The sequence below is a fragment of the Podarcis filfolensis genome (assembly GCF_964270895.1).
Source record: "Podarcis filfolensis genome assembly, chromosome: 8".
NCBI classification, from domain to species: Eukaryota; Metazoa; Chordata; class Lepidosauria; order Squamata; family Lacertidae; genus Podarcis; species Podarcis filfolensis.
Genome location: NC_139611.1, coordinates 21,818,057 through 21,830,801, shown reverse-complemented (window position 1 = coordinate 21,830,801; position 12,745 = coordinate 21,818,057). Strand labels below are relative to the sequence as shown.

Genomic DNA, 12,745 nt, shown 5'->3' with positions numbered 1-12,745 from the left:
TTTTTTCTTCCACAATGAATGAATCCTTCCTTTCAGCTCTGGAGTAGTATACTTAATAACCTGCACAATAACAACAACAGCAACAACAGCAACAGCAGCAACAAGAAAACAACACACACCTGTTCAAATCTTAAACGAGCCCATTAGGTATAAGCCACTATAAAATCATAGGGTTGTAATCCAACTACCGTAAGTTCTACTTGAGACAGACCAATTGAAATTAGTGAAATTACTGAAATTGACTATCTTGGATCCATTATTCTCAGTTCCATTCTGAGCAAAACTTAATTGGATATAATACATTGGCTGTGTTCACAAGGCAGTTTTCCATTTTCATACAATCCACAATCTACTCAGAGTAGACCCACTGGCCTTCATCTGCATGACTAACCTAGCCCATTCATTTCAATGGGTCTACTCTGAGTAGGTCACAATCCGATACCTTCCTCCACTAGTCATTTGCTATTAAGCACCACGGCTATTCACTTGCTAGCCCTGCCTCCATACATATTTGCTTTATTTTTTCATGGCATTTATACTCACACACACATAATTTTATTTGCATGCTGCCTTTCCACAGTTCAAACCATGCTCAAGGCGGCTCACGGCATGACAAAGAATGCACAACTACAACCTAACAAAAGTAATCATAAACAATATCTAAAACATTAAAAGATATGCAACAGAATTGAACAATTTCCACATTAATAACAATATCTGAAATAAAGGTACAAAAAACCAACAGCAACAACAACTGCAAGAATGTCCCCCCAACAACAACAAAAACCCAGCAACACCCCAGCCCAGGAATCGCAGCTTTTGTAGCTGGAGTCCATCCCTCCCAGGCCAGGTGGGGAAAAGCCTGCAAGGCAAGGGAGCAGATCTTCCAAGGCTCAGAGCCAAGATGACAGAGTGGAGTTACTTAGCTAAAGTATTTGAATAGTTCAATATGGGTGCAGAATTCAGCAGCTGGATTGCTATTAAGCACACTTGTGTCCAAAGGATCTGTCCAACATCAAACTGTCTAGAGAGGCTGGTTGTGCCATGCGGTCCTAACCATCCTTGCAGTGTACCAAAACTGAACTCTGTCTGCTACCTGAATAGCACCTGTCAAAACATGCTAGATAAGTTTGAGCCAGTGGGTTTGTTGCAATCAAAGCTTGCACTATTTCACGGGGTGACTCTAGACTCGATACCCAGTGGGATTTTTCTACATGAGGTGTCCTTCAGCTTTTTCAAGGATTTGTGCGTGGCATGAATATTATGCATATCTAGAGAAAGCAGTTCAGCATTGGGAAAAGCAGTTCATCATCCCTTTCATACCCTCCTCCAGCTGCCTGATTAGCTGCAGCATTAACACTGCGTCTTGTATCACAGATAGTTCTGGATGGAGCCATTACAATACTGGAGTTCTGCATCGGGATCTGAAAGCAAAAACCTCCTTGAGATCATCATCTGTGGCATTGTATGGCACTACCAAGAGGAATGGGGAAATGTCACGCAGTGCATAACGTTCATTGAGAAATAGTCTCCTCCACTGTTTGTTAGGCAGACCTTGTCTTCTGTATTCAGCCATGGGAATTAAAGACAGCCAGCCATTTTCAGAAAACTTATCTTCATTTGCGAATTCAAAAAAATATGAGTTATGACCCTGGAAAAGCACCTTTGGTCAGGACCTCAAATCCATCTCTTCTGCTGTGGCCATCTTGTTTCAAGGCAAAGCGTAAATTTCTCCTGTCCTTACAAATAACGTCTAATCCATAGGAATTCTGTCCTTTGCTTGAAGCGCCTTCCATTTTCTCAGTCCTTTAAACTACAACCAAAGGAACATCTAATACCAATGGCCCCAAGTTATTGCTTCTCAAATATGGTCTGTAGTAGCTTGTTCCTCCTTTAACAAGGCCATTAAATGGGCACATACTGTATAAATGACTTCCTTGTCTGTGCCTTCATTTTCCCCTGCTAGATGATGTATTTCTTCATTGCTTTCCCAGTTCGTTCCATCTTTCACAGACTTTTAAACTGAGGAGCTTTCTAATGAATTTGAGTTACATCCCAGCATTAATTAGCAGGCGGTGGTTGTGGAAGAGGGGATAAGGATGTCTATTGGGTGAAGGCACTTCCAGCTGAAGGCAGGGGCAGGAAAACCCTCCCTCCTCCTGTGACTCCAGTTCCTGCTATCCCATCAGCCACTTGGTTACAGGACACCCCCTGTCACTCATCCCCTGGGTCCCTCGTTAGCCCTACAAAAAGGTTCAATAATCAACCTTACAAGATATGGCACATGAGAAAAATGGAAGCTCAGGCACAACTTCTGAAAATTAACTTTCTTGTAACACATTCCAGCCATGCAGATTCTGGCTGTCTCGAAGAGCAACAACTCCTTACCAATGACAGTGGCTGTTCGCGCTGCCTTGCCCTCTCTGAAAGCACTGTCTCCCCCCCCCACCCACCCAACCAAAAAAACCCCACATCAGATCCAGGAACAGTGTCCATCTAGAAGGCTACAGGTTTCCGACCCCAATCTATCCTATTTGAGAATAGTAAGGAATTAATGTGCATAAAATTTGCACCTGCTATTATTTATAAGAACACATATGACACAGTAGTAATAGTAGTAGTAGTAGTAGTAGTAGTAGTAGTAGTAGTAGTAGTAATTCCACCCTGCACTTTCCCCCCAAAGAGTCCCAGGCACAATTAGAAATAGCTGCTAAAATTGAAACAGGCATGCAATCCATTTCATCAGATTGGGGGACATCAAGGTCAGTGGTCTTTAGCAGGTGGGTCAGTCCCACTGCTGGGTCTCAGCCTAACCTAAGTTGGGTCACAACAGCAGCATTACCAACATACATATACATGTCGGAAAATTAAGAAGTGGGTCCCCAAATGCATGTTTGGGTTAAACGTGAGCCCTTGGTCTGAAAAGGTTGAATACAACTGGTCAAGGTGACCAGTCTAGTGTGCTGTCCAAGGTGCTTAACTATTGAAAACTAGCTCTCCTGCTCTCCCTTCTTAGGTTTCTTATATTTTAAGATGCATTTAGTCCTGACAGCCCTTCTCCCACCAAGAGCAAGAATTCACTTCCCATCAGCCCTGACCACACTGGGCAACAATATCTTGAGAGGTTGCCTAACCTATGCCAAAAAAAAAAAAAAACCCGGACACAGTCACACCAAAGTCACATTTCAGCCCACCATCTTGGTTCAAAATGGCATCCAGCACCCAAATGTCAACATAGACCACCACCACCTCAGGAACACTCGAAAGGCAGCTGTACCCATGCCAATAAGAGGAACAAGCCATACCAAAGTCACACCAAGTTCCGGTCTGCCATCTTGTTTCAAAATGGCAGCTGACGGCCCAGCATTGATGAAAACCAACACACACACACTGCCTTATGTCAAGTTTGGCAATGGTCTATCGACAGGCTTCTGAGCTCAAGGAGGCTCAAGGAAAACAAAACTAGCAAACGGACGGACAAATAATTTTGCGAAATATATAGTTGGCTGTTGTTGTTGTTGTTCCCTTTAACTCTGAATGGCTTTCCCCAATGCTGGCAGCTTTTCTCCTGGGAGACCCGGGTGGGGGTGATATTTATTATGTTGATCCTGCGGCTCAGGGGGACTCTTCCGACAATGCCCCTATTAACCTCCAGAGTGTGGGGCTGGGTTTCTCGGTGTTTCCCACACTTTCGAGCCCATTGATGACATTCATGGGGAGGACAAATGAAGTGTGCCTGGGCCACAGCGCCCATTAGTGCCGCTGTGCAGCTCACTATTGTGCTGGGCGGCAATTTCTGTCCTGATAGGCCATCTGGAGAGCTTCGCTTTCCCAGAGACCACATTGAGCGATCGGCATTATCCCCCAGACTCTCTCTCTATATATATATCAACAACAACAACTCTGGGAACTTTATGCTCTCTGACACCAAATCGCTGGCATTGGGGAGGCCTTCCCAACTCATTTCAAACCCTCTTTAAAAGGTCTAGAAATTGAGTGGGGTTAGAAAGGGGGCTCAGAGAAGGGGAATAATAATGATATTTTATTTTATTACAGTTCAGCTTGCCCCATATTGATACATTTGACGGAATCTATGGGAGGCATTTGGGACGTGGGTGGCGCTGTGGGTTAAACCACAGAGCCTAGGACTTGCCAATCAGAAGGTCGGTGGTTCGAATCCTGCGACAGGGTGAGCTCCCGTTGCTCGATCCCTGCTCCTGCCAACCTAGCAGTTCGAAAGCACGTCAAAGTGCAAGTAGATAAATAGGTACCGCTCCGACGGGAAGGTAAACGGCGTTTCCGTGCGCTGCTCTGGTTCGCCAGAAGCGGCTTAGTCATGCTGGCCACATGACCTGGAAGCTGTACGCTGGCTTCCTCAGCCAATAAAGCAAGATGAGCGCCGCAACCCCAGAGTCAGCCATGACTGGACCTAATGGTCAGGGGTCCTTTATGGGAGGCATTGGGAAAACAAAATCCAGAGTGTGGGGTTGTAGTCAATGATAACCCTTCTCAGAGTAGACCCATTGAAATGAATGTCCATCATTAGCTTAGGTTTGATAAAGTCAGCGGGCCTACTCTGAGTTGGATGCAGCTCAGGGAAATTCTGGTTCAGACCAGGCTCAAAATACTTGGGGAAATGTGGGGATTGAGGAATCGGATCGGGTCGAAGCCAGCTGAGCTGATTCCCCACTGAAATCAATGGGCCAGGAATGACTTGCCCCATTGACTTCAACAGGACTCAGACTGGATGAAGTCCTATATGTTCTTACCTGGGAGCCAGTGCCGCTGACGTCACTAGGACTTATATCTGAGCAGACCTCTGCAACATCGCTCCATAAAGGACATGGCAGTTTGGGCAGAGGGAGGGAAGGAGGGAGTAAGCAGAGTTCTGTGTGCTTGAGTCAGAGCTCTCTCCCACCCTGCAAACATCCAAACGATTAAAAATCGGCATCAGGTGACCTGGGAGGCCAGGGTTCAAAAGGAGGGAGTAGAGCCATGCGCAACACTTTGAGTTCCTTGGAGAGGCATATATGTACATAAATTACTGTTTTCATGTAGAGCAGCGCAGGCATGTGGCTGTACGGACTATGACTGGTAGTGGTGTGGTGTAGTGGTTAGAGTGTTGGACTGTGGGAGGCCAGGATTCAAAGCCACCACTCAGCCATGAAACTCACAGGGTGACCTTCAAGCCAGTCGTTGCCTCTCAGCCTAACCTACCTCACTGGGTTGTTGTGAAGATAAAATGGGGAGAGGATACCGTGAGCTGCTTGGAGGAAAAGGCAGCATTATTAAGAATAATTTTGTTTGTTTGCTTGCTTGCTTGCTTGCTTGTTTGTTACCTATCATTCACTTCCTCTGTCTCCTAAGCATTGCATATTGTATTTCTAAAAAGAAAAAGAAAAAACCCAATACAGTGGTACCTCAGGTTACAGACGCTTCAGGTTACAGACTCTGCTAACCCAGAAATAGTACCTCGGGTTAAGAACTTTGCTTCAGGGTGAGAACAAAAATCGTGCGGTGGCAGTGGGAGGCCCCACTAGCTAAAGTGGTACCTCAGGTTAAGAACAGTTTCAGGTTAAGAACGGACCTCCAAAACGAATTAAGTTCTTAACCCAAGGTACCACTGTAAAGTCATCAAATAAATTATCTAACAAAAGGAACAGTTGTGTTCGAAAATCTTCAAACTTAAAATGTTTATGTGTTTATTACGTAAATAAATAATTGAACATTTAATTATATAAATAAATAGGATGCGGAGCAGGACTCCTTCTACCAGCACTGCTGAAAGACCAGCTGCACCAGGAGCCTCCTACCCCTGAATTGCTATGTTTAAGCCTTGGCACCCGAGTTTGTGGGGGTTTTTTCTTCTTCCTCTTCCCTCCTTGTCCTTTCCCCCTTGCATATCGTGTCTTTCAGGTGCTAAGCCCACAGGCAGCGACTGTCTTGTTTTAAAATGATTGTATGTAAAAGCCACCCGGGGTGCATTTTTGGCTGAAGAGCAAGGTGCAAATGCTCTTAATAAACAAATATAAATAAATAAAACCTTTACCCAACAAATTTATCCAAACTTCCACCAATGAGCTTAGTGGCTGAGGTGGGAATTCGAACCCACACTGTTTGTTTTTTGGCACGCCTGCTAATCACTTAGGTAAGTTTACCCAGATATACAATGGGAACATCTCTTTTAACATACCATTTTATTTTATAATGAATATTTTTAAACTACTGACCTTTTTATGTCCTGTAAAATTTAGGTTAATTTTTTATTAACTCTTTTAACCATAAGTTTTAATGGTTTTTATATTAGGTAAAAGCCCTTACAGTTGTTGTTTTTTGCTTATTTTTACAAAAGGGTTGTATCCAACGCCAGGCCTACTCTGAGTAGACCCATTGAACTGGACATGTTACTTTCGAGGGGGTCCACTCTGAGAAGGGCTTCGTTGGATACAACCCAAATCCAGTCACACAAATTTAAAAGAAGGGTCGAGTTGATAACGACAGTGCCTCAGAGCATGGACAGAGTGCAATCCCTCCAAAGGGAAAAGCTAAACAAAAAAAGATGGAAACGAAGCACCACTTTTTTTTTTACTTTTTTTTTACCCTGGGAATTAACCGCCAGCAGATGGAAGAGCAGAAAAGCTCGTTGGTTTAATGGGCCTATAAAGTGAGTGTGGAAAGGAAGAGATTTTTGCAGTGGCGGGAGAATTGGGGGGGGGGGGTTAGGTGGGAGTGTGTGCAGCCAACCCACCCACCCCCCACTCGAAAAAGGGGGTTGCTGTTTGGGGCATGACTGCCTGGTTCACCTCAGATGGTGTGAGCCCGCAAATCCCTGTTTCCCACACATTGATCCATTCATGCTGTTAAACTGCAGACAAAAGACGTGTGCCTCATGAGTCCTTTCATGCCATCTGGCCTGTACTCCGGAGGGGTGATTTGGAGAGGAGAAGGAGTTGGGGGGGGGGAGAGAGAGATGATGGAGAGAAGGAAGGAGAGTTATTTCATGAAGAGGGGCGAACCCACCCACACACCCACTGCCCCCTGCTCGGGAGTCCCTAGGGGTCTTTGTGACGCGGGTGGCAGTCGTTGCTGAAATCCACTCATTTCATATTTCCCCCCCCCCCCCAAAAAAAACCTGTACATCCGATTTTTTATCCGAACCTCCCGCATCGCCACCAGACTTTGTGCAGCCTGCCTGCCCAGCTGGTGTGCCCTCAGCACCATGCCAAAGGCAGCGGTTTGTGTCCGAAGGCTGCAATCCTCACCCCACTTACGACGGGAGTAAGGCACCTGCCTGGATTCGATAGGACTGGCTTCCGAATGCATAGAATTGCACTGGCAGAAGCAGTAAAACAATGTTATTGCAAAGGCTTCTGCCCGTGCTGGCATATGCAAGCTTTTGCATCACACAGGATTCTTCGTCAGGTGGCCTGGTGTTGAAACTGCATGTGTTAAGCTAGGGAAGTGTAGCCTTCTGTGTTGCACAGAACTCCATCACCCTGCTTTGGTCAGATTTTGCTCCATTTGGCAGGAGGGACACACATTCTTTAAAACCAGCCAAGTCCCCAAGGTATACAGGTTTCCTGACCTCACAGGTTCGAGAATATACATCACCACTGCCTTCACTTAAGAACCTGTCAGCTATAACTGAGGCTTCAGAAAGGGGAGGCAGGTGTGGTCTCTTTGCTCTTCAGAAGCAGAGAATCACAGAACTGTCGAATTGGAAGGGATCCTGAGGGTCATCTAGTCCAACCCCAGGCAAAGGAGAGACGCAGTTCAGTGGCTGAGCATCTATTTTGCACACAGAAGGCCCTAGGTTCGATTCCTGGCCCGGAGATCTGCTGCTAGTCATGGTAGACCTTTTATTTGCCAAAGTACTAGAGACAGTGAAGAAACATTGAAGGGTGATTTCGTTTAACCAAGTGGAAACCAAGGGAGAGGCGGGAGGAGAATAAAGTGCCTCACTAAGGACTACCTGCTTGAAGGGACATGGTACTTGCTAAGTGCTACTTGCTTAAAATATCATGACACTTACGAATTATTTCACCTTTTTATCACTGGCAATGATCACATTATACTCCCCCCCCCGCCGCCCCCGTCTCTCCCTCCCGCTGCTTTTGTGAGTATTTTCCTCTCTTTTCTTTGATTTGGGAACTGAAAAAATAGGTGTATTTTGACCTTTGTGGGCTTTTGTTTTTGTTTTGTTTTTAAGGCTAGGTGACTTTGCTTGCTTTGCTTTTAATGACACAGCAAGGCTACCTAAGCGTGCAGTATGGCTGGGGATTCTGCTTGTGCTAATTAGCCATTATGAAAAAAATAAAAATGAAATTGTTGAATAATTCCGCAGAGGAAGGGTGGGGATTTAACACTATGTAAGTACCCATTGCATTGCGGCCTGGGGATGAAGGGAGGCACAGCTAAATACAAGAACTGGTATGTGTGATTTTGAGAGGGGGGCTGGGAGAGATGTACCCGACCAAGTCCTACTCACTCAGCCTAAACCCATCAATGGACCTAAACTAGTCAAGTTCATTAATTGCAATGGTTCTACTCTGAGGAGGCCTATAATCCAGGGTGGATGCCAGCCAGATGCAAACAGAAAAAGAAAAAGTCACAGTCCTTGTGCACCTTTAATAGAAGATAATTTTTGCTGACCAACTTATGTTCCAGAACTCCCTGCACCCTCCCCAGAACATATGTTTTTCCTTTTACATTTTGGTTGCTATTCTTTAAAAATCGACCTCACTGTATTCATTCAAGCACACTTTGATGTCAATGGGAAAGCTCCGGGTCTCCTAAATCCTGCTAGCCCCCCACTACAACCCCTTTCAAGGGAAGCTTTTGGAAACGGGAAAGTTGAAGGGGTGGGGGGAAGGTGTGCGCACACACAGAGTCTTCCTGGCACTTAATTTCGCTGCATCCTGGGAAAAAGGCAGCATATTGAGATGTTGACGTCCCTCCGGCTCCCAAGGCCGAAGATAATGGCCGTTCCCACATTCCCATCCTCCTCGAAGCTGGTCTCTGTTGTTACGCGCCCCCCACCCCACCCCAAGCTCCCCAGTCCACCTGCTCCTTGGGGAACAGTGGTATTATCCCAAAGCGATTCACAGTCAATTTACCATGCTGTAATAGATGCCTCCCCTATTGTCCCGGAGAAACTCCCCCATTGGCCAGGGAGTGTGGGAAACTCCAAGACGCTCTGGACCCAGGCATTTGGAGGAGGCTGGTGGATATAAATAGAGGCCCCCACTCCCTCTCGCTTCCACACAGCAGACCTGAAGCCAAACAGTTTCCTCGCTTTCCTGGGTTAATCATGGCAACAGCCGGCGCTTTGCTGGAAATCCAGCCATCCAAAGCGAAAAACAGAGTAAGTGTTTTCTTCTGTTGTCCTGCTTGGAAATGGTCAGATCCTGCCCCGTCAAGAGAGAGGGGGTTGTGTGGAAGGCTAGCAAAATGGACTTACTGTACTCAGCTTCCTTATACTGAGTCAGACCAATGGGCGCAAGAGTCTCCCCAGACTTACCTGGCAATGTTTGGTGGGGTGGGGATGTTTAAACCTGGGTTAAATTTTGCACGCAAGCAGACGCTCTTATCGCTGAGCCATGGTCTTTCCCCATGTGCGATTTGCTAACTCTCTTTTCTCCTTTCCTTGTCCCCTCACAGCTGCAGAAGCCGCTGGTGGAGAAGTTGCGCCGCGACCGCATCAACGGCAGCATCGAGCAGCTGAAACTGCTTCTGGAGAAGGAATTCCAGAGACACCAGCCCAGCTCCAAGCTGGAGAAGGCTGACGTCCTGGAGATGACCGTCAGCTACCTAAAATATAGCCAAAGTGAGTGCTGGTCTTGTTTATTTATGCTAGAAACCTGTATTGGTTTAATGCCACATTCAGTGCATGGATCTCTACCACTACTGAATTCTGGGAGGGGTAGTTTGGTCAGGATTGCAGCGAAGATCCCATGTGCCACTCAGAGAATGACATTTCCTATGGCTGCCTAGGTACCTTGGCACAATGACAAGTCCCCTAGGTTTCCTAGGGAGAAGAGGTGGCTGTTAAGCTAGGTTTAATGTGTTGGGTAGCTATGCCCTTTACATAGCTAGTGTGTGTTAGGTCAAAACACCACTGTGGGCACCCTCACCTCTAAATCCCATCTCTCTTTCTTCACAGCATTGGCGACATCGTCTGTAAGCAGAACCCAGGATTACAGCAAAGGCTATTCCTCCTGCCTGAAGGAAACTCTGCAATTCCTGGCCATCCACTCAACGAACTCCGAAACCCAGAGCAAGCTCTTAAGTCACTTCCAGAAGCCTTGGGAGGTGGCTAGCAAGGACACCTCTCCACTTTCTACCCCCGCTCTGCTTCAGAAGGGGTCACCCCAAGGCGCCATCTCAAAACCAGCCTACAAATTGTGGAGGCCTTGGTAGGAGAGAGCTCTGATTCTCAACATGTGTTTAAGACACCCAGGAGGAGATGGCAATTTGCCATGCAAATCCTGCACCGCTCCTCGGGAGAATATGTGCGGCTTAATATGTATTGATATCTGACTGACAAAAGCCTTCCGCATTCAGAAAGGCAAAGTGCTCAGAAAGGAAAAACCATTCTGAAAGAATGAACCAATGTCATCCTTTTATTGGGAGAATTCCGAGCAGCTGTTCCAAGGGGAACAACAAATCATTATAATTGTGCTGTGTTCGGACTATGATGCTTATTATTAATTGTTAGAAAGTGTGTGTGTGTTTGAGGTTTGTTTTGTTTGCAAAAAAAAGAGTAACTTCTAAGAAGTTTTTGGGCCGTTTTCTTTTTTTCAATAGTCTCTGTGCTTTGTGTGGCCTCCTTGCAGCTACAGCAACAGACTGGCCAGATTTTGGTGGCCAGGGTGAATACCAATGAAGGCTAGGGAACTGAACAAATCCTCAGCTTGCTTACTTCACTTAATTCTCAGGGCCACCTTCTCTTTGTGGGAAGCCCTTGGGGGCTGCAATTCAGCGAGGGGTGGGGCCAGAAGTAGACGGAGTAATGGGGTGTGAATGTTGCCTTTGCATGGCAGGCTACATTCCAGCCCTGCAAATACTAGGTTTCGAAACACACAAATATCCCCACGCTTCATCCAAGAGGGGCTATTACGAGTTCATGGACATATTTCAGTCAGATGAAAGAACTCAAGGAAGGTGTGATGAAAGGCTGCAATGAAGTTCTGTAACATTTGTAGATTTCCAACACACATGTAGCCTGTGAAACAGCTATTTAGCTGCGCCCACAAATGCAAGAGGCTATTTTGAAAAGAGAAAAAAAAAGGCCTTTGAATGTTGCTGCTGTGATGAAGTTCTATAACATTTGTAGACTGTACAGAGTGTGGCAAGAGAAAAGCGTTACCCTGTGACGATAACGTGTAGAGGATGTTCTTCAAATTGGTTGACTCTCCAAGGCAGAGTGTTTGTGTTCGAGATGCTGAACGAATGCTTTTTATAAAGGCAGAAACATAGTTTTCTATCCTTATAGGAAGGAACGTAACAGCCCAGAGTGCTGAAATATGTATAACATGAATTGTTTAATGATGTCTTTTATGAAAGGCCAATTGTACAAATTGTATTTACTTTTCTTTCGGTACCATAACTGTTTTTATGGTAAGTTAATTTTTGCTGGCTACCGTCCTTGGAGGATGATGTAATGTTGTTGGGTGTGACGCACCGAATCTGTAATCCGTTGGAAACCACTTTTGCACAATGAATGAGAAACAAATAAAACTAGCTTGCCTTACATGCATTTCAGTGTATCCAGTGAGTTATTCTGATTGAAGATGGGACATTCTGAGCAATCGGCCTCTAACATCAGGGGAGTGTGGAGAGTTTTCACTTTGCTTTACAGCCAGATTGTTACTCGTGAGTTAAGGCTGCAATCCTAACTGCACTTACCTGAGAGAAAGCCCAACCAAGTTCAATAGGACTTACTTCCCAGGAGACATGGTTACTAGGAACAAACTGTTAATCCAATTGTGTTCAATGGGGCAGACTCCCCAAATCTGCTTAGGAGAGCAGTTTTAGTGAACTGTACGCACACATAACAGAGCATTTGTTAGTGGTGTTGAGAATTATTTGGAAAGGCCCCTATTCCCCTCAGAGAGCTACAATATCCAGAGTTCCCTGCGAGAAGAGATTGACTGTTAAACCACTCTAAAAACTGTAGTGGGGGGAATAGGGGTCTCCTAACAACAAGACTACAGCTCCCAGGAATCTTTGGGGGAAGCCATGACTGCTTAAAGGGGTAGGACACTGCTTTAAATGTACAGAGCAGATGTAGAGGAGCCCTTGTATCCTAATCCCAAATGTGTGGAGGTGTTTGTGGTTCCCCAGGGGTGCAAAAACGACATACTGCACATGCACGAAAGCTCTCCCTTCTTTCTTATTGCATTGCTTGTCTAGGCTAGGGCAAAGCCCGCTTATGACTCCAGGAAAGCCTGGCTCCAATTGCAACCTGAAAGAAGAAACCCGAAAGAAATAATCAATTAACCAAAAACCTCTCTGTTTCACTTATTATTTATTCAGTTTCTTACTTATCCTTCACTAAAAGGTCCCAGGACAGAATACAATATTTAAAATTCATTACTGAAAACTCTTTAAAACAAATTAAGAGTCACAGGACGGATGCATCTCTGCAAAGAGGGAATTCAACAACCTTGGAACTGCCACAAAGAATGTCCTCCCCTGGGCCACTCACCCCCCTCCAAAGACCACCCATCAGGTAGAGTGTGTT

The 12,745-nt window shown here is 45.6% G+C and overlaps 1 protein-coding gene across 1 annotated transcript; it reads left to right on the top strand.

Annotated features, from left to right (window-relative positions):
- Nucleotides 1-9,272: 9,272 nt before the first annotated feature.
- On the top strand, nucleotides 9,273-11,758 carry HES5 (hes family bHLH transcription factor 5). The gene is made up of 3 exons (XM_083625774.1): nucleotides 9,273-9,364; nucleotides 9,661-9,826; nucleotides 10,163-11,758. Exons 1-3 carry the CDS (start codon nucleotides 9,311-9,313, stop codon nucleotides 10,417-10,419), a joined length of 477 nt encoding a protein of 158 aa, XP_083481900.1. The 5' UTR covers nucleotides 9,273-9,310; the 3' UTR covers nucleotides 10,420-11,758.
- Nucleotides 11,759-12,745: the final 987 nt, after the last annotated feature.